The sequence below is a fragment of the Acinonyx jubatus genome, chromosome B3 (assembly GCF_027475565.1).
Source record: "Acinonyx jubatus isolate Ajub_Pintada_27869175 chromosome B3, VMU_Ajub_asm_v1.0, whole genome shotgun sequence".
NCBI classification, from domain to species: domain Eukaryota; kingdom Metazoa; phylum Chordata; class Mammalia; order Carnivora; family Felidae; genus Acinonyx; species Acinonyx jubatus.
The window spans coordinates 111,178,380-111,197,872 of NC_069386.1; the positions used below are offsets into that span (position 1 = coordinate 111,178,380).

The window sequence follows — 19,493 nt, forward strand, 5'->3', positions numbered from 1 at the left end:
ATATACAATGGAATATTACTCAGTCATCAAAAAGAATGAAATCTTGCCATTTGCAATGATGTGGATGAAACTGGAGTGTATTATGCTAAGCAAAATAAGTCAGAGAAAGACAAATACCACGTGATTTCACTCATATGTGGAATTTAAGAAACAAAACAGATGAACATAGAAGAAGGGAAGGATAAATCAGCTAAAAACAGAGAGGAAGGCAAACCATAAGAGACTCTTAACTATCAAAAACAAACTGAGGGTTGATGGAAGTAGGCAGGTGGGGGATGGGCTAGATGGGAGATGGCTATTAAGGTGGGTACTTGTGATGAGCACTGGGTATTATATGTAAGTGATGAATCACTAAATTCTACTCCTGAAACCAATGCTAAACTATATGTTAACTAACTTGAATTTAAATACAATCTTGGAAGGAAAAAAAGATAAATAATTAATAAAAAATAATAATAATAAAGACCTGAGCTAAGATCAAGAGTTGGACACTTGACTGACTGAGTCACCCAGGCGTACCTTAAAGAAAGATTTCTTAATAACTCCAGAAATGGGATCACTGGACCAAAGGGTACAACAGTCTTAGGGATGATGGTATAGATTGTCCTGGGGAACTCTGTGTTATGTGGGGAATAGGTCTCTGGTCTGAGTCACCGTGCTCCCACAGTGGCCTCTGTGGCCATCTCTGTGCACCCACCCCACACCCACAGTTCAGGCTTGCACTACCCTAGCTACAAATCAACTTCCTGAAAGAGCCTCCAACCATAAACTGATTTTGTAAGCCCAGGCTGAGTGAAAAATAAATGCTAGCCCTGAGTTTTAAACTCCCACCGGCACTAGAGTCCACATCTACCTACAGCTGAGAAATACCTAGTTACCCTTTGCCCTCCCTGCATGCTCCTGTGTGGAAGCTAAGCCTCCCAGTTCCTATATGCCAGCCCAGCAGCTCCCAATAGCCCATCCAGTCAGGAGTGTAAAAGCACTGGCTCTCCCTGCCCTGTCTTCCAGGGGACTTCCCTGCCTGCTGGTCCCTGATCCCTCACTGGGACTGTTTGCCCTATGCAGACAATAGCCTTTAGGCCAGACAGGCCTTTGGGGCTTGGGAAAGCAGCCAATTGTCTTTTTTTTTTTTTTTTTTTAATTTTTAAGTTTATTTACTTTTGAGAGAGAGAAAGAGACAGAGCATGAGCGGGAAAGGGGCAGAGAGAGAGGGAGACCCAGAATCCAAGAAGCAGGTTCTAGGCTCTGAGCCATCAGCACAGAGCCCGGCGTGGGGCTCAAACCCACGAACCGTGAGATCATGACCTGAGCCAAAGTCAGATGCTCAACCGAGACACCCAGAAGCCCCAACCAATCATCATTTTCTAAAGCACCACTGAGGAAAAGCCAGAGGTTAAGGCTGGAAAGAAAGCCCATATGAGGACAGGTGAGACTCCACAGTTGGGGGTCCCCTGCTCTCCATGCAGTTGTCTGGACTTGGGAGGAGGAAAACTTCCTCCTAACAGGCCAAAAGCAGCAGAGAACTTGCTCCTCTTGACCCCTTGGTGGCCACTTTTATGGCAGCTAAGGTACCACCAATCCCTCACCTCCCAGTGCCCTGGGTGCTCTACCCAAGGCCTTGTGAACTGTTCATAGCATCGGAGCAGAATCTGGAATCCCAGATGAGGTACAGTTCTCATTGCAGAGAGGTAAAGCCCAGGGCCCAAAGCATCCACGAGCCTACAGATAAGAGAGAGAATTTGGGAAGATGTCATCTCCTATGTGCTGGGTGTCTGACATCATTTGTGTCAGCCAATCTGGGTCTGGCACAGTTTTTAGAGGCCATGTGGCTATAAGATGGCTCCAACACATGAAACAGCCTGAAACTGCTGGACATTCCCCTCCTATTCCACAACTATAGCCCAGTGACAGGCCCTTGGACAGAACACAGGCTCATAATGAGAACCTCCAGACCTGTGACCATGCTGCCGAGGCAGGGAGGGCTGGTGATCCCCGGGGATCCTGTAACATACTCACTTATCACACCCTTGAGTGCACAACTCAGAACAGACATCAGGATCACTGTCCAGGAGTGTCCCAGGTTAACCTTTCTCCTGCTGCCTGGCTGGGCCTCCGTGCCATTCTCAGCAGTGTGGGCAAGCATCAGCCCCAGGGCTCAACTGATCCTTGGCTAGTGGATGGGTGGCTTCCATGTGTCCCTGGGAATAAAAGAGGAGGCGTTCATTAGCTTCAACTGCCCCAGCTCCAACCCACCAGGCTAGTCGGAGGGGCAGCCTCAAGGTGAACGCTACAATTGCCTGGGCTCCGGGTTCAGTACCAGGCAGTCAGCCCATCCAGGCCACTGGGCCCCTGTCCTGGAACCTATTACCTCCTCTGTGCCATCCTGCTTGCTCAGGTCTGGTTAATCCAGCAATGACAGCCTGGGATGGATCCCAGGCAATTCACACTCGGGGCTAGGACTTAGGGCTTCTTGCACCATGAGTAAATGTGTGCACATTTGTAAATCTGAGAGGGGGTATAATTTTAGAATCCAGTGCCATTCTCATTTAGCTTCGAATTACACTCTCACCTTCACCCTGCAGTGGCTACATCTTTCTCAAGGGCGGTCAAGAACCCCAGACAAGTAGGGCATTTGGGGAGTCAAGCATAACTACACAGAAAAACAAGCACACCAACAAAATGTGTGCTAGACCCTCTCCCTGCAATAATCCCACCACCCTAATATTTATTTCATTCTATTATATCACTGTGATTGTTGAGGCCCTTCCTATTAACATCAATAACATAAGGGTGCCTGGGTGGCTTAGTCGGTTAAGAATCCAACTTCAGCTCAGGTCATGATCTCACGGTTTGTGGGTTCTAGCCCCACATCTGGCTATGTGCTGACAGCTCAGAGCCTTGAGCCTGCTTCAGATTCTGTGTCTCCCTCGCTCTCTGCCCCTCCCCCACTAGCATTCTGTCTCTGTCTCTCAAAAACGAACTAAAAAAAAAAACCCACATTAAAAAATTAAAAAAAAAAAAAAACAGACTACATGCTGATACAAATCTGGCCCCTGGCCACATACATCTTTTTAATATATACCTAAGATTTGAACATTTGATAGATATTCCGGCTTTATATGAAAGTCCTGAAGCTTCTCTGAAAACCCCTTGAGTGCAGCACCATCTGCACGAGACTAAGGACAGAAGTCAGGTGCAGCGTGGCTCTATAGCAGGACAGGGGTGGAAGCCAGGACCATTCCCCCCACGGATGGCCAAACAGGCCTCCACAGAGGCGCCACCCGAGCTGGTGCCCACAGCCAGCTTCCTCCCTGCCCATACCTCCCAGGCTCTCTGAGCTCCCTGAGCTGGCAACTTGCAAGGCAGCATGGGAGCCGAGGAGAAGTGAAAGGGCAGAATTCACTGCATGCACAGGTGCTTGTGGCCCAGAAGGCTGTGCACCCCTGGGTCACCAGCCGCTGCACCCCCCTCTTCCTGCACTGAGACAAGTGAAGGGCGGAGAGCAAAATGCAGTGGGCTGCTCTGCTCCCTGGCTCCTCCCCAGCTGCTCTACATACAGAAGCCTCAACCTGCCCCACCTGTCGATCCTCCTCCCTTCTCCCAGCCAGCCTGGCACATACCCATTACCTCAAGGAAAGGGCTTTCATGGCGCATGTCCGATACCCCCTCTACCCCCAGTACCACCATGACCCGTGCCTGGGAGTTCAATCCCACCCACCGGCACTTCCCCTTCCCAGGGGAACTAAGCAGGCCACATCAACAAGCACGAGACAAAACAGAAACAGAAACCAAAGCCCACATCCTGGCAGCACAGCCTGCTGGTCGCTGCAGTCAGCCCTGGGAGCCCGCCGCTGCTGGCTGAGATGCCGCCCTGGCAGATGAAGCCGCTGCAGTCAGAAGAGGCTCCTTTCCGAGGCTGGCCTGGCACCGGACACCTCCTGCTTCCTGGTCTGAGGCTCTTCCACCAGGGAGCTGCTAGGGGCTGGACAAGGAGGCAACAGTCTAGCAGGGGTCCCACCCCTGCCTCCAAGTACACATGTTGTCCCCAGCCCCCGCTGACACTCCCTGGCCCCTCAGAGCAGGTCCCTGGTGTAGGTGGCATGAGGCTCCTTTGTGGACCACAGGGCGTGAACTAGAAGTTTTTGGAGCATATGAATGTGTGAAGAGCCCTTATAGCAACTAATGTGGGCAGAACTTAAAACTCTTCTTCCAGTACATCATCCCTCATGATTCTCCCAAGACTCCTGCAGGGAGGGCAGGAGTTATCACCACCCACCCTACCCCACTCCCACCCCCAACCCCATTTCAGAGACGAAAACTCTGAATCTCAAGACATTAAGAGATTAGGCCAAATCTACACATTTGACTCAAACCCTGGTGTTTAGGCTCCAGAATCACCCCTCTCCCCATACATCATGACTTCAAGCTGCTTCCCATACGTCTGCATGCACCTGTCCCTCATTCACTATAATCTACTTAGTCTGTTCTGTAAGCCGCTTATTTGTAAGCATACAGCCCGAGTCCGTCCGTCCAGCTTCATCAACATGCCCAGGCGCTCCTCTGAGACCTGCTCTCTCCTCATTCCTTTGTGAACCCTCCTAAGCCCCCAGCTATTCCATCACTGATGTTCCCACAGGACTTTGAACATCCTTCCATTGAAACATAATGTCCCATCTTAAAGTTATTATTGTCTGTTTCCCCCTCCACATGATGAATTCCTCGAGGCCATGGAATTTCTTTTGGATGGATGGACAAGCAAGGCTGAGAAGGGCCCAGCTAAATGCTTGGGTGATTGCACCATCCGGTGTTATCAACCAAACAGTGATGTCTAGTGTTCTTCCCTAATTTTTAGGCCACCTCATCATGGAAGGGCTCTCTCCCACAAAGCACCATAAATATTGGTTTACAGCAGCCAGGGCTATCTTTGCAAATGAGGGAATAAAGGATGATGTTCACTCTCCTCCCACCTCCAAGAGCCATCACCTGGACAGAGGGGTCAGGACAGACGAGTGGATGCCTTGGGTAGGGACAACAGAGAAGACATGTCACACGAGGAAGGCTAGGGAAGGAACAAAATGTCCCAGGCATCCCAGGAGAAACTGCAGGCTCCTATGTGGGCAAGGGTCCAAGCTGAGGCTCAGGTCAGAGAATAACAATGCCTATTCTGTTATTTCTACAATGTGCTGGCACTCTCAAAAGGCACATCCAGTTTTCATGCACATAGCATTCATTTCCCAAAGAGGTTTAACCAGCAGCTGCTGGCAGGAAAGTCCCTCTGCATCATTCTCTCCCCTCCACTATAACTATTTAGGGTAAGCTGGACTTGCAGGATTGAAGCTCTACTTCCCTGACCGGAACCTAAAAACCAAACCTCCCCCCACTCTCCGCCCTCTCTCCATGGCCCAGAACCTAAGACTGGAGCCAGGAAATGGCAGGCAAATACATCCCTTTGTCCCTCTCAATCTCCTCATCCCCAGATCTCCCCTCAACCCTAGGTGCCTACAAAGTAAAGAGTAAATGCCCCCCAAAACCCACTGGGGGAGCCCTCTGCTTACTCAAAGTGTCCTGGTTCTTCCCACGGGATGCAGAATTGCTTTTACTTGTCCTGTAGTAAGACCAGCTCAGAACACAAGCAGATTTGGCAACTTCTGGAGTCAGTGAGAGACTATGTGAAAGTGTAAATGCACCTGTGTCTACTCAGCTCCCTCAGGGGAAGACCCAAGCCCTTGGGCCTGACTGACATGGAAGAGGTTGGTGTACCTGGGAAACAGGCTGCCCACACGCTCCATTTGACCCTGTCCTTCCACTCCATGCCCCCTCGTTTAGGGCTTAGAGTCTAGGTTTCTCTGCCTGCTGGACATCTCACCAATCTGTCTTCTTCCTCACTTGCAGGCTACTCTGTCCTGTCACCCTCCTCTCCTTCCTTCCTTCTCCCCAACCAGCCCCTCCTGCCTTGCGTGCCTTTCTCCATGTCCCCTTCTAAACAAACCCTGACCACCCATCCCCTACGCCTTGGAAGGTGGTCTCTGGCCCTGTGCCCCTCCTCTTTCCTTCCCACCCCACCCCCTGGCCCTGGGTAGCTGCTGCCTGCTGCCTGAAAGGCTGGACAGCTGCTGGGCTCTCTAATTAGCTGCCTGGCTGCCGTCCCAGAGCAAGGCATGTGTTACAGTAAAGAGCTGCCTCACCTCCCCTTCATCAATAATCCCCTATGCAGATCCCATCAGGCAGCAGCTGAGGGGCCCTGGAATCCTGGTCACGTGAGACCAGCAAGGCTTCTCCTGTCATCTGGAAAAGGACAGTCAGTAGCCTAACAGCATCACTAAGTGACCAGGAATTTATTTATCAAGGTTCTCCCTATTACTGCCCATGTCCTTAGGGTATCCCATAGGTTACCCCACCACCTCCATACCTTTGGAGCAATGGGAACCCTGCCCTGCCCCTTAGTTGCCTCACCAGTAGAGGCAGAAAGATGCCCAGTGAGCCTTTTGGAGGATAAGTGTGAGCCCTCTGAACAGCATGACACCCAGTGGCCTGCTTTTCACAGCTTTCTATAGCCAAGCCACCCCCAGAGATTTCTAAATAACCAGAGACTTAGTCCAAGAAGTCCCGTGGAGGCTAACATGTTTATTCAAGGTGTTGTATTCCAGTGGTCAACAAATATTTATCAAGCACCTGCTGAAGGCCAGGCACTGAACTGAGTGTGAATAAGACAATGCTCCTGCCCCCTTGGAGCTCACATCTCTGTGGGGAGACAATGATTAGGCTAGCTGACATGCCGTAATGTCTGATAATATGCCACAAAGAAGGGGAGATGCCTGGTGAGGACAGAGAAACTGGATGTGGAGAGCACGTCTTAAACTTCTCTAAGGAGGTAGCATTTGGGCATAGATGAGAAAGATGCAAAGAAGCCTTTCTTTCTTTCTTTTTTTTTTTAAAGTGATTTGTGTGTGTGTTTGAATGTTTATTTATTTATTTTGAGAGAGAGAGCTCAGGGAAGCAGCAGCAGCAGCAGAGAGAGAGAGAGAGAGAGAGAGAGAGAGAGAGAGAGAGAATTCCAAGCAGGCTCCACACTCAGCATGAAGTCCAACGTGGGGCTCCACCCCACCACCATGAGATCACGACTTGAGCTGAAATCAAGGGTCAGACACCCAATTGACTAAGCTACCCAGGCTCTCTGCAAAGAAGGCTTTCAAAGAGCTTTGGGAAAAGCATTCCAGGCACAGGGAATAGTAAGTAAAAAGACCCTGAGGGAGGAGCAAGCTAAAAAACAAGTTTGAGAAACAGCAAGGCCAGAGCAATTAAAAAGTGTAATTAAGGGGTCAAACGTTCCCTGTCCCTCATTGCAAAAGTCATCTGGTGGTCCCTACAGTGCCAGCTGGGCCATGGCAAAGCCCCAGTTGCCAAGGGGACATGCCCAGCACAATTGCCTTGTGGGCAGGGGCTGGAAGGTGCAGGTCCCAGTCAGCTTTGGCAATATATTTATTAACAAATAAAAGTAAAGTTAAATCTTTTGTTGACTGATGGCCTGGATTTTCCACCTGTTTCCCATCAAAAGAATTTAAGTAAATTTACTAGGCCTTCTCTAACCTGATTATTTCACTTTAACAAGAAAGTAAATGTTCCTTTTTAACTCCACCTAGTTTGTTAAGTTTTCTGTCATCTGAAATCAAGAAAATCCTGACTAACACAAGTAATTTTCCCCCACCTGGAACATACCTTTTTGGCATGAGAATCACGTATCTGAGCACCACCTGCCCACCTCTGCCGCCATGCAGACCAGTGGCTCTGCCCTTGCACACAGTTAGGAGAACTGAGAATAAGGTCAGATGCCTAGCTAGCTGCGTCCCTCTCAGCAGGATGTCTATAGTTTTGGGGGCTCCAAACCTCCCTTCTGGGTGCTGCCCAGACTTTGTCATTTCCCCTTTCACCACACATGACCCTTGCCAGCAACCTAGCGTGCCTTGACTCTCTTCCACAAACTGGATATGGGAAAACTAATAGTGCAAGAACAAGTAGTGCACAACTAGATTGTTTTTCTATAAGCTCTAGAACAGCATTGTCCAATTTGATAGCTACATGTGGCTATTTAAATTTAAATTTACTAAAAATGAATAAAATTAAAAATTGCATCCCTCCATTGTACTAGCCACATTTCCAGTGTTCAACAGTTACATGTGGCTAGTGTCTACCATATTGGACAGTGCAGATATAGAACATTTCCATCATCACACAAAGTTGTATTGAGCTGCACTGCTCTGGAGCTTATCCAGGGTGACCAGAAGGCTGCCAAACATACAGACCTAAAACTCAGCTACATTTTCTTGCTCTTGGAAAAGCTTTTCTTGTGAATAGATACCCCTCTCTTCCTCAGGCTCAGGCCTAGTTAACCATTGTTAACCTAGTTAACCTAGTTAACCTAATTAACCATTGTTAAGATGGGGGGGTGGGGGGAGGGTGAACCATTGTTTTATGAAAGTCTCTGTCCACTGTGACTTATATCCTAGAACCAGGAGAGGGCTCTTGCTGAATGAGGTCAGCCCCTGCGTCTCTGGCTATAACTCAGTCTAGGGGTGCTGCCTGGAGTGTTTAAAAAGTCCAGAGTGTTTATTGGGCACCTCCTGTGTGCCAGGCAGCTTCCACACAGAACCCCTCACAAGTCTGGGATGGAGGCATTAACTCAGATTTACTCAGGAGGGGATGGAAACTCAAAGAAGTTAAAGGGAGGGTCAAGTTTTTACTAGCACTTTTTTCTCTTACACCACTCAGGAGAGATGGGGATGTATGGACAGGAAATAGGGGACTTCATGTACCCACAGCAATGGGCCACCAACAGTTGACAGTGGGTTCTCATGTCAGCTGCCCCTCCCAGCATATTCAAGTCCACCAGGGCCTTGGGAGAGCTGCCTCCAAGGGTCTGCCCATGAAGGCCCAGTTATTGAAAGACACCACATTGAAACCACAGGAAGGCCACAATACAGAAGACAAACCTGAGAAGGTGGTAGGGGTCGGAACACAGACATGTGGCATTTCTCCTGGGCAAAGAAGGGAGGGGCATGAGAAAATTTTGTTACAGAAAGCTATATGAACCATGAGTTCCTTACCTTTGCCTCCCCATGTCCTGGGTAAAAACTCAACATATAGTAGGGACTCAACATCCAAGTGCAGAATGAGGAAAAAGGCAAGGCGCAGGTACTCCATGAGTGAGGGAGGAGGCCCGGCCAAGACAAGACTGAACAGCAGATGCACTGGGGGAAACACAGGAATGAGATGTACTGAAGGAGCTGTGACAGTTGCTGTCTGCTCTACATGTGACCCAATCTGAATGTCCCCTTCATTTAAGTAATGGCCCAGAGGAAAGGACAGCATACACCTGGCTGGGTCCTGACTGCAGCCAGGCACTTCCACCATGAGCGTAAGCCCTGCAGCCCTGGCCCTCCACTCAGCCTCTCGCTGGACAGCTCCATCTACTGTGAAAGCACTGAGCCTTGCAGCATGTTCAAAATATGGCTCCAAACAGCACTTAGGCAAGAGTAATTAAAGGGATGTTATCGCAGTCAGTCTCTCATTAGCCACATAATTAGACTGCTGAAAATAATTAACATTCCTTTTGACAAAGGAAACAGAGGGCCCATTACATTCATTAGGACAACCTCAAACTAGCCTGAGGAAGGCTGAGAAGAGAACTCATCACCTCCCACCTCTGCACAGGACAGAGTCAGCATCAGGTAACACAGACCTGGTGATGAGTCCTGGCTGAGGCCTGGATGCCCCAACGTATGTGTTACAGATAAAAAGTAACACCCACACATATTCAGAGAAGAAAGACTTGAAGGAAATGCATGACTATATCACTATGGCAGGACCAGGGGAATATACCTGCCACCCCCAAGGCCCCAGAAAATGGCAGAAGAGACATTTTCTAGGAAGAGTAAATCCATTACAGCACCAGAAAACAAGGAGTGATATGGGGTCCCTGAAGATGGAAGGCAAATGGGAATAAACTGATGGAGAAACCACAACCCCCAAAATAAAACCATGAAAAAAATAACAATATTAATAGTAACTGACACTCACACAGCATATAAATATGACAGACACTATTCTTAGAACTTTGTATTATTTCATTTAATATTCACAATAATCCTTTGAGATAAAAACTATTACCATCCTCACTTTATGAATAAGACTCAGAGTTACACAGCTTTCTCAAAGTCATGGTACTAATAAGTGCTGGGTTAGGATCTGAACCCAAGCAGGTGAGGCGAAGGGTTTTGTGCTCAGTCAGAGGAGCAGCTCTGGGGGCTCCAAGTTTGGAGCCAGCACACTGGGGGCTCATGAGAAGCCCTGAGTGATGGGTGATTGGATTTGGAGCAGCTGGGCCCCTATCCCACCTCTCCACCCATGTTTGTGTCCTGGAACTTGGGGCAGGGGGGCAAGGGAGACCTAGACACCAGTCCCTAGCAGACACATCCCACCCCCTGTTCACAACCAGTGATTGGCATGGAACTAGGGTTCACAGAGTGGTGACTGAAAAATCTCACAATACAAAGAGAGGAACACATAACAAAGACTCACCAAACATTTGACAGAAACCAAAACTGCCAGAAAAGCACCAAATTTGAGAACAGAAGTTATAAAGAAAGCAAAATAAAGTTGACAGAATGAAACGTTTTTAAAGCACAATGAATATCCCCTGAGGGATGGGAAGGGCTACTGAATCCATGAACCAAAATAAGACTGACACCAGAAGAATGATAAAGATCTTACAAGTGAAGGAAATACACCATGGCTAACCCATTATCTGGGGATGAAAGAATAGAGTAACCTCATTAAAATTTTTCTTTATGTATTTCTATTTTTCTAAACTTCCTATACTGAATATATATCCCTTTGAGTACTGGAAAAGTTACTTTTTAAAATGTCTGGCGTGAGGTGGGCGCTCAGTAAGATTTGGTAGACCCTGCCCCCATGTCAACCCTTAGCCCTATCCAGGCCGACCCATGATTCACTGCTCCCCAGGCACACAATCCACACCCCCAAACTCCCGGTCTCTGTGCACATAGCTGCCCTCCCAGAGTGCCTTTATCTCTCCTCCCCATTTACCCATATTTGCCTTTTCTTCAAGGCCCACTCAAAGATTACTTGCATTAACAAAAGGTCCCTGAATCCCCCTCAACCCAAACTCCTAAGGGCACCTAATTCTCCAGGGTCATGGGACAGGTCTGGTTGAGCTGCCCTATGGGGTCATAGTGCTGACAACTTACCTGCCCTTTACCTTTCAGTGAGTCCAAGTCTGTTCTCCCAACTCTACTGTAGGCTTCTTAAAGACACCAAGAGGCATGAGCCTTCTTTTTATATCCCCCTGTGCCCAATAGAAGCTGAGAAGCTTTCACAAGAACATGCTTACATGTCAGTTGAGTGAATGACGAATGAATTGCTCTTCCTGGTGGGAGTAGAAGTGGCAAACTATTGTGGAGATTTGGTTACTCAACAGGGTAGGGCCCAGCATGGCACATAGGTGGGGTGCCCCAAATGGGCCACCAGGTTTCATTCCAGACAGCTTTGAAGTCCTACCCCTTGCCTAGGATCCAGAAATACCTGTAAACCCAGAGGGTATGATTGGTAAGTCCAAGGTCAAAATGTTGATGAGCAAGATATTTATATGGTCTTAAGGTATCTCCCCACAGATTGCTTACTAGTAGTGAGGGAAAATTAGTAAGTGCACAGTGAAGAAATTGGACAACACCTTAACCAAGAGCTCTAACTTAACACCACATCATAAGGGGCAAATGGCCAGCCAATGCCTCTAGATGTAAGACATTGAAAAAGACGCAACATCACTCATGTAAATCCCAGTCAGGAGTGTATAACCCAGAGTCTAAACATGAGGCAACATCAGACAAAATCCCAGGAGAAAAATATTCTATTTTTTTAAAAATGGGGAGGGGAGGCTATATTCTTCAAAAATGTCAATGTCATGGGGGCGCCTGGTTGGCTCAGTCGGTTAAGCATCCAACTCTTGATTTTGGCTCATGTCATGATCTCACAGTTCTTGAGCTTGAGCCCTGCATTGGGCTCTGCACTGACAGCACGGGGCCTGCTTGGGATTCTCTCTCTCCCTCTCTCTCAAAAATAAATAAACTTAAAAAAAAATTTTTTTTAAGTCAATGTCATGAAAGACAAAGAAAGACTAAGGAACTACTCTAGAGGCAAGAGGACTAAATGCAATATGAGATTCCAGAGTAGACCCTGTACTGAAGAGGGGAAAATGCTATAAAGGACACTGTTGGGTCAGTTGACAAAACTGGAATACTGCCAGCAGATTAGATAAAGCATTGTATCAATGTTCAATTTGCTGAAGGTTATATAAAACAATATCTTTATTCTTAGAAAACCCACACTGAAATGTTTACAAATAAAGGTCCCTCATTTAGGCAACTTAATCTTAAATTCCAAAAGAAAATTTAGACAGAGAAGGAACATAAATGATAAAAAAAAAATGAGGCAAATGTTTAAAAAAGTGAATCTGGATAGAGTATTTGGGTGTTTTGTACTATTCTGGCAACTTTTCTGTGACTTTGAAATTCCTTCCAAATAAACCGTTTGGAGAAAAAAAACAACAAAAGAGCCCCTTCCACTAGACAGGGTGTGGGGTAGGAGTGGAGAAGACATAGAGAGTAAATCCAGGGAGAACATCGGTCATCACATGTCTGCACTGGGCACAAATATAACCTTTTGGGACTATTTTTATTACATATGGTTAATATTTTCTGGAGATGTTTTTACATCACTTCTGTCCACAAGCCCACCATAATGAGTCAGGTTGTATTTGTTAAACCACAGCCTTCTAGGTGTTTCACGATATTTCATTCCCCCTGCCCCATCACCACCAAATTTTGTAGCTAGTCCTATTCAGACTGCCTGACCTTAGGCCCTTAGGCCATATTCCTCCCTTTGGAGATCTCGTGCTGGCTTTCTGGGGTGCATGTCCCATTTCCCACACCCCACCACCATCACCACCACTGGACTCCAGAGTAGACTTTGCTCACACACACACACACACACACACACACACACACACACACACACACACAGAGCCTCCCTCCCCAGGTGCCCTGTCATAGCTGGGTGTGGTCACCTTTAACACAGCCAGACAGCTGACCCAGTCTCTTTAAGCAGGCTCACTGCAGGCTACAGGGAATCAAGCAAACCATCACATTGCACAAATTCATTTATTAATTCAGAAATTAATATGATTTGATATGCATCTTTTATGGGCAGACTCCTCAATGCTATGTAGGTTGGAGTATGAAAGCTGAAACACCAGAGTGGGGCCAGTAGTTTTTAAAACATTGGAAATATACAATCTTGGAAATTCTACCAACACCAAACACCAGAAAACTAGTAATAATAGTAAATTACACTCTTACAGTGCTTTTTACTTAAATGAGCCCCTTCAAGTTCATCTCATTATTTATGCATTCATTCACACATTCATTAAACAATCACTCAGGATCTGTGTTGTGCCATCAGGGGCAGGCAAAGGCCACAGAGGTAAAGGCCCAACCCGGGCCACAGGAAGCTGCCATTCTACCTGGCCCTGAATTGCCCAATTGGCCTGTACACACGTGCTTAGGGTGCCAGCCATGATGGGGCGGTGAAGAAAACTATTTGAAAGGACAGAAAACGAGAGAGTCAAAGAGAAGTTATTGTGACTTTGGTGCACCAATAGATTTTGCTGTTTCTAAAAACATGACTCTATATGATGACTCTATACTGATTTATGTGTAATTATTTATAGGACCATAAGCCCATGAGTGCTAAGGGCCTCTAAAGGTCTTATTCCAGCCCAAACAGTAAGTAGAGGTTGCAATCCTGAATGCCAACAAGGGTCAAGCAGCCAACTCAAATTAGTTAAGACTCAAGAGCTATTAAGAAAGCAGGACTGACAGGTGACTTTTTTGCATGGTTTTAACATACACTGAATTGTCTGGGAGTGCCATCACAGTGCAGTTAGAGGGGATACTATACTTTGATATATTCTTTGAAATGTCACCAAGAGCGGTTGACCATCTGGGAAAATCACGTCAACCTCAGCAGCACCTCTCCTGGTATCTGAGTCACCCACACAACACACCTGGATCCTGTGGGTATTTGTGGCTGTTACATTCTCAGTGATTCTCTGCACAGGTTCCAGCATCTGACTTCTTCCTTCTGTTTTCTGTGTAGTTGTGCCTGAGCAATTACATACTAGAATACATGACACTGTATTATAACTAACTTTTCCTTTATTCTCTGTTATATTACAGTTAGGGCATTATATTGATTTGTTTAAAAAACATGTATATATGTGGGTCATATTATTTAGGAATTTTATTTAGGGTGATCAGAAGGCATTATAAATATTTGCTAGATAAAAAGGGGGCACCATTCCAGATCATGTGCCCTTAGAAGCAAGAGAAACTATAGTGCCAAGGGGAATCAAGGGGGAAACAGAATTAGGGTGGCTTCAAAAGATAAAACCCACAGAAGAAACTCAATGGTCTCTTACAGATATTGACATGAGGATCCTGAATGATGGGTAATAGACAATGTGGTCAACTGATGGGGCATAAGAAGAAAAGTATTCAATTGGGCACCTTTGGGAAATTTCATCTCCATATTTAATTTAAATTATACTATATCTCAGCATTTTCCTGCATAGTGACAATAGGTAAAAGACCACAAGTCATCCATAGGGGCCAGGGAAATGATAAATGGTTTAATGTCTGGAGGCAAAGATGTATTTAGAAGAAGTCAAAGAAACAGGTGCCAGGCTTGGTCTGGGGAATATGTTCTTAATGGATGAGAAGATGAGTAAACAGTATATAAGAGGATGCTTAAGGATATTTATGGAAAATGCTACATTGTGAGGAATCATGGACAGGAATAGGGATAGAGAAATGATCTCAGAGGACCTCCAATAGGTTAAAAGGCAGACCAGAAATATTTAGGGCTCAGATTCTGAGAGGGATGGTTATTTAATGGGGGGAGGGGAGGATGTGGTCTAAATTTCCATAAGCATGCCCATCGCTGTCAAATAGGGACAAAGGGCTTAAAAAAAAAGATGTCTTTCAATCAAGAGGGGATACCTAACTGATTCATGAGTCGTCCCCAATCTGAGGACACCCAGGGCCTGGGAAGAAAGGAAGGGAGCAGCCTGCCAGCTTGAAGTGCCAAGGGAAGGTCCAGAAGCAAGGCTTTCTGAGCCTGGCTCTTCTACAAACACTCCCAAACTCCATCACTTCTCAGTTTCCTCATCAAAAAAAAGAGAGAGAGAGAAAAAAAAAGAATAAAACACAATGGAGTGGCACCTGGCTGGCTCAATCAGTAGGGCATGTGACTGTTGATCTTGGGGTCCTGAGTTCAAGTCCCACACTGGGGGCAGACATTACTTTAAAAAAAAACCCACAATGGAACACTTTAGATTCCATCAATGTACATCTTTCTATTGTTTTCAGGCTATTCCAGGAGTGTGTGTGTGTGTGTGTGTGTGTGTGTGTGTGTGTGTGTGTGTATTTTTTTTTTTTAATGTCAGGTCAAAGCAGATGTAGGGATTTACAAGCATTTTGACTCTCACATGAGAAGGTGTATCACTTCCTAGAAGGAAGTAGAGGGACCAGGCTCACTTGGACTCCAAAGAAACATCCAGATGTAGGAAGTGCATCCAGGAACCAGTTTACATGGGTCTCTGAGAGCTGATTCAGCCGACAGGGCATCAGATGTTGAAATGAGCTGCAAACACCCAGTAGGTAGCTCCCACTTTGAGGACACACCAGTTCATGCCAGAGTCAGGGAAGTGGAAAGAGGAAAGCATTCTTGGTTCAGGAGTCATGCAGGGTGTCTAAGTGAGGCAAGTGAGGCAAGAAAGGCCCTTGCCTCAGACACAAACTTCAATGTGGTGCCAACAACACTTACAAATCAAGATGAATGATCTCATAATGCAATATTTTTAAAAAATCAAATTGGTAAACGAAGGCACTGGCTGTCATGTTGGAATCAGGGCTGGGATTAGGGTAAGGCCAGAGGCAAAGGTAATGTGAGGTTCTCTGATGTCAGAAGAGTCTTGCATAACAAAGGCCAGTCCCACCCAGAATGCCAATAGCACCTCTGTGGACTAACACCAAACAGCATTACAATCCATTTTCCAAATTCAGAATTCAGAATCTTTTAGATTTTCTAAGAAGTAGTATAGAACACAACCCATGCATTACGTAATCCCCACAGCAGGGTCTGGGGCAGCACCCTCAAGTAAACACATAAACATTTTTGTGGCCACATCTATGAATAGTCACACTCTGCACAGCAGATAAGTCAGATCAGGTTTTGCCATTACAGGAGTTAAAGAAAAGCTTTTGGTTTTTGAATGTTTTGGATTTTCAAACTTCAGATAAAGGAGTGTGGGCCTTAATGGCATTACATTAGGTCTCTCAAAGATAAAAGGCAGCAGATTGGACCCAACCTTTTGTTAAAACTTGTGCAGAATAGAACACTGCAAAGTCCTCACTGGTGATCACCCAGAAGAAGGTGATTTCTAAAAGTCAGTCAAACTCAGAGCAGACTTACAGCAGCATTTCCCATCAGTCAACCAACTGATAGTAAATCCATTTTGTGTGTAAAACCCTGGGCAGAATCCTGGGAGGTAAAAAGACATACAAGACACAGTTCCAGCCCTCAAGAGCTTGAAAGATTAGTGGGGACAAGAAGGTAAACATAAATCATGATACACTGAAAACTGAAGGGAGTTAATCCACACCCACAGTTTAAAAATGTCGAAACCATTAGTGGGTGGGAGGGGGGATGGGTTAAATGGGTGATGGGTACTAAGGAGAGCACTTGTGATGAGCACTGGGTGTTGTATTAAATGATAAGTCACTAAATTCCACACTTCAGAAGAGATTCATAAATATGGAGAACAAACTGAGGGTTACTGGAGGGGTTGTGGGAGAGGGGATGGGCTAAATGGGTAAGGGGCATTAAGGAATCTACTCCTGAAATCACTGTTGCACTATATGCTAACTAATTTGGATGTAAATTTTTTAAAGAATAAAAAATAAAATTAAAAAATAATAACAAAATAAATTCCACACCTAAAACTAATGTTTCACCATATGTTAACTAAGTGGAATTTAAACAAAAACTTGGAGAAAAAAAATGTTGAAACCAAGGTTCAGAGAGGTCTCAGGTCTCGCATAAGTTAGCAAAGTTAGCAACAGGCATTTCATGGCACAGATCAGAATCTGGGTTTGCTAACTGCCCTCCACTGCTCTTTGCCGAAAAGCACATAATAAACTGCCAATTTAGTGATGAAATTCCAAGAGGAGTATAAGATCCCAGCTGAAGTGGTTTGGGTCCAATATACCTTTGCAGCAAAGATGAGGTCTGACTTTGAAAAAGGACTTTGATTTGGGGAGGCAGAAAAGCAGAGGGCCCTCTGGGCAGGGAAACAATATATGGGCAGGGTAGCCATGCAAGAGTATGAGCCTCCTGTAAAGGACATAGAAGGAGCTATTGGGAAAGGGAAAGGGAAAGGCAGTGCATGGAGACCTTGAATGCCGGAATGAAGAACCTACGCTGATGCCCCTAAGGCAGCATTTGCCAACCGTTTGCTTTCCACCTCATGACTTGCCATGACTGCCCACCACCCTTGTGGGCAGACAGAGTGGAGTGGTTTAAAAGAGCATGCTCTGGGCTCAGATTCTTTCCATCTGAATCCTGGCTCTGATGCCAACTGTGTGACCTTGGACAAGCTGTTAGACCTCTCTTTGTTCAGTTTACTCATTTGTAGGATAGGAATAATATAAGTGTCTCTCCCATGAGGGTTAAATGAAAGAGCATGTTTATGGTACTGAAAACAGTACCCTGCATTAGGAGTACTCAGTTAAGTGTTAGCTGTTGTTAACTATTTTTATTTAAGTTAAATTTTTAGTTTAATATGTACTGCAGCTGTATCCTGAGCAATAGTAGCCATGAAGTCACGGGCTTCTCATGACAGTTATGGTTTTAATGACACACATATATCAGGAGGTTGAATCTAAAGTCCTAATTAAGGCACTGAGGATAGCAGGTCTGACACTTCCAAGCCTGTGAGAGGGGCTTCAACAGGACGGCTCAGGAAGCTTGATGTCTGACCCTGCAACTAGGAGGGCATCTGCCTGGCACAGGACCAGCATCTAATCACCACCTGAGGCACATAAGGTGAGAGACACAGACTGGCCATTTGCTATCAGAGGAGCCAAGGCAGACGGCTGAGCTGGGGGTTCAGCCTGCATTCCCAGCTTCACTGCACCAAAGGCCACACGATTTCTTCTTCTGGCTAATGGGGCCACATGCAAGAGAAGGCTGGCACGAGACCAGAGCAGGTCTTGTCCAAGAGGGCCAGGTGGACAGACTGCAGGACCTTAGCTGGAAGAGGCTGGAGGCAAATCACTGGGTTTTAGGAGCTGAGGAAAGAACAATCATCTAGAATAGAAAGGAAAATTTGCTCTTTTCAAGACAACTGGAAGTGACTGATCCTAGCAAGTGGTGGGGGAGGAATCTCTGAGAAACCCATGAATGTGGCCATAAAGGAGAATCAGCACTACATACCTGCTCTGCCCAGGAAGCTGGAAGCCAGCAGACCACAGGCCTGGCCAAGTGAGCCCTTTCCTGTCCCTCCCAGTCCAGTGACAAAGGACTGGACATATTAACTACTGATCTGAGACTATGTTTTGTGACTTAAAGTGACCACAGGACCTTCTACCGCCCAAGAATGACCCAAAAAGTTATGGGGTCTGACTGAGTTTTCATCCCAAGGCCAGGAAAGAATGAATCCCACTGAATAAGCATAAAAGGACAGTGGAAGACAAAATAAAGTCACTTTGTAAGTACACCCCCGATGAGTCTTGTTTCTTTACACTCATTAGAAACATAGCTATTAAAATGAAATGTTTTGTCCCTGTATCAACTGAAACATCAGTTTCTAATTAGTTTCTAACATCTCTCACATTCCCAGTGGTATGGTAACCACCACTGGAAATAACTGGTATAAGGGCAGTAAGGAGTTAAGGGGGAAAGCAAGGCAGGCAGAGGCAGAACCTACCACTGGTTTGGTAGGTTCAGTGGGAACTCATTTGCTCTTCAACCTTGAATACGATTAAATGAAAATAGATGTTGTACCAATGGATAGCAGAATCCAAGGATCCTTGGACAAATGGCATTGTTCAATGGGAAATCAAGATGGCCCAATTCCATGAAGAAAAAAGCTGTGACTCCCTGAGTTCCTAAGCTGGGCTTCCAGGCAGAGTGAAGGAAGCAAGAGGAAGCATGTTCTCACTAACACTGAGTCACCTGGAAAGCATCAGCCAAAGTCCCCAGGTCCTGGAGGCTTAGGGGGGGTCCTGGGTTGAAACAGGCCCTGGAGTCTGCCAAATCCAAGTGCAGAATGTGAAACATACACCAATACACAACTTCCC

At 46.2% G+C, this 19,493-nt stretch overlaps 1 protein-coding gene across 15 annotated transcripts in view; it reads right to left on the bottom strand.

Annotated features, from left to right (window-relative positions):
* TMEM229B (transmembrane protein 229B) overlaps nt 1–19,493 on the bottom strand; it is a 39,884-nt gene that overhangs the window by 13,132 nt on the left and 7,259 nt on the right. For 4 of the 15 annotated variants that reach the window (XM_053224590.1, XM_027065984.2, XM_027065987.2 and 1 more), the window contains exons 1-2: nt 11,265–11,597; nt 2,017–2,198 (exon numbers count right to left, since the gene is read on the bottom strand). Coding sequence is in view for 1 of the 15 variants with exons in the window: in XM_027065977.2 (XP_026921778.1) it covers nt 1,587–1,679 (93 nt within the window). In the remaining 14 variants the exon portion in view is untranslated. Of the gene's footprint in view, nt 1–1,586; nt 1,720–2,016; nt 2,199–3,627; nt 4,218–11,264; nt 11,598–19,493 lie in introns of those variants that run through there. The other 11 variants (XM_053224595.1, XM_053224593.1, XM_053224589.1 and 8 more) reach the window with 8 other exon arrangements.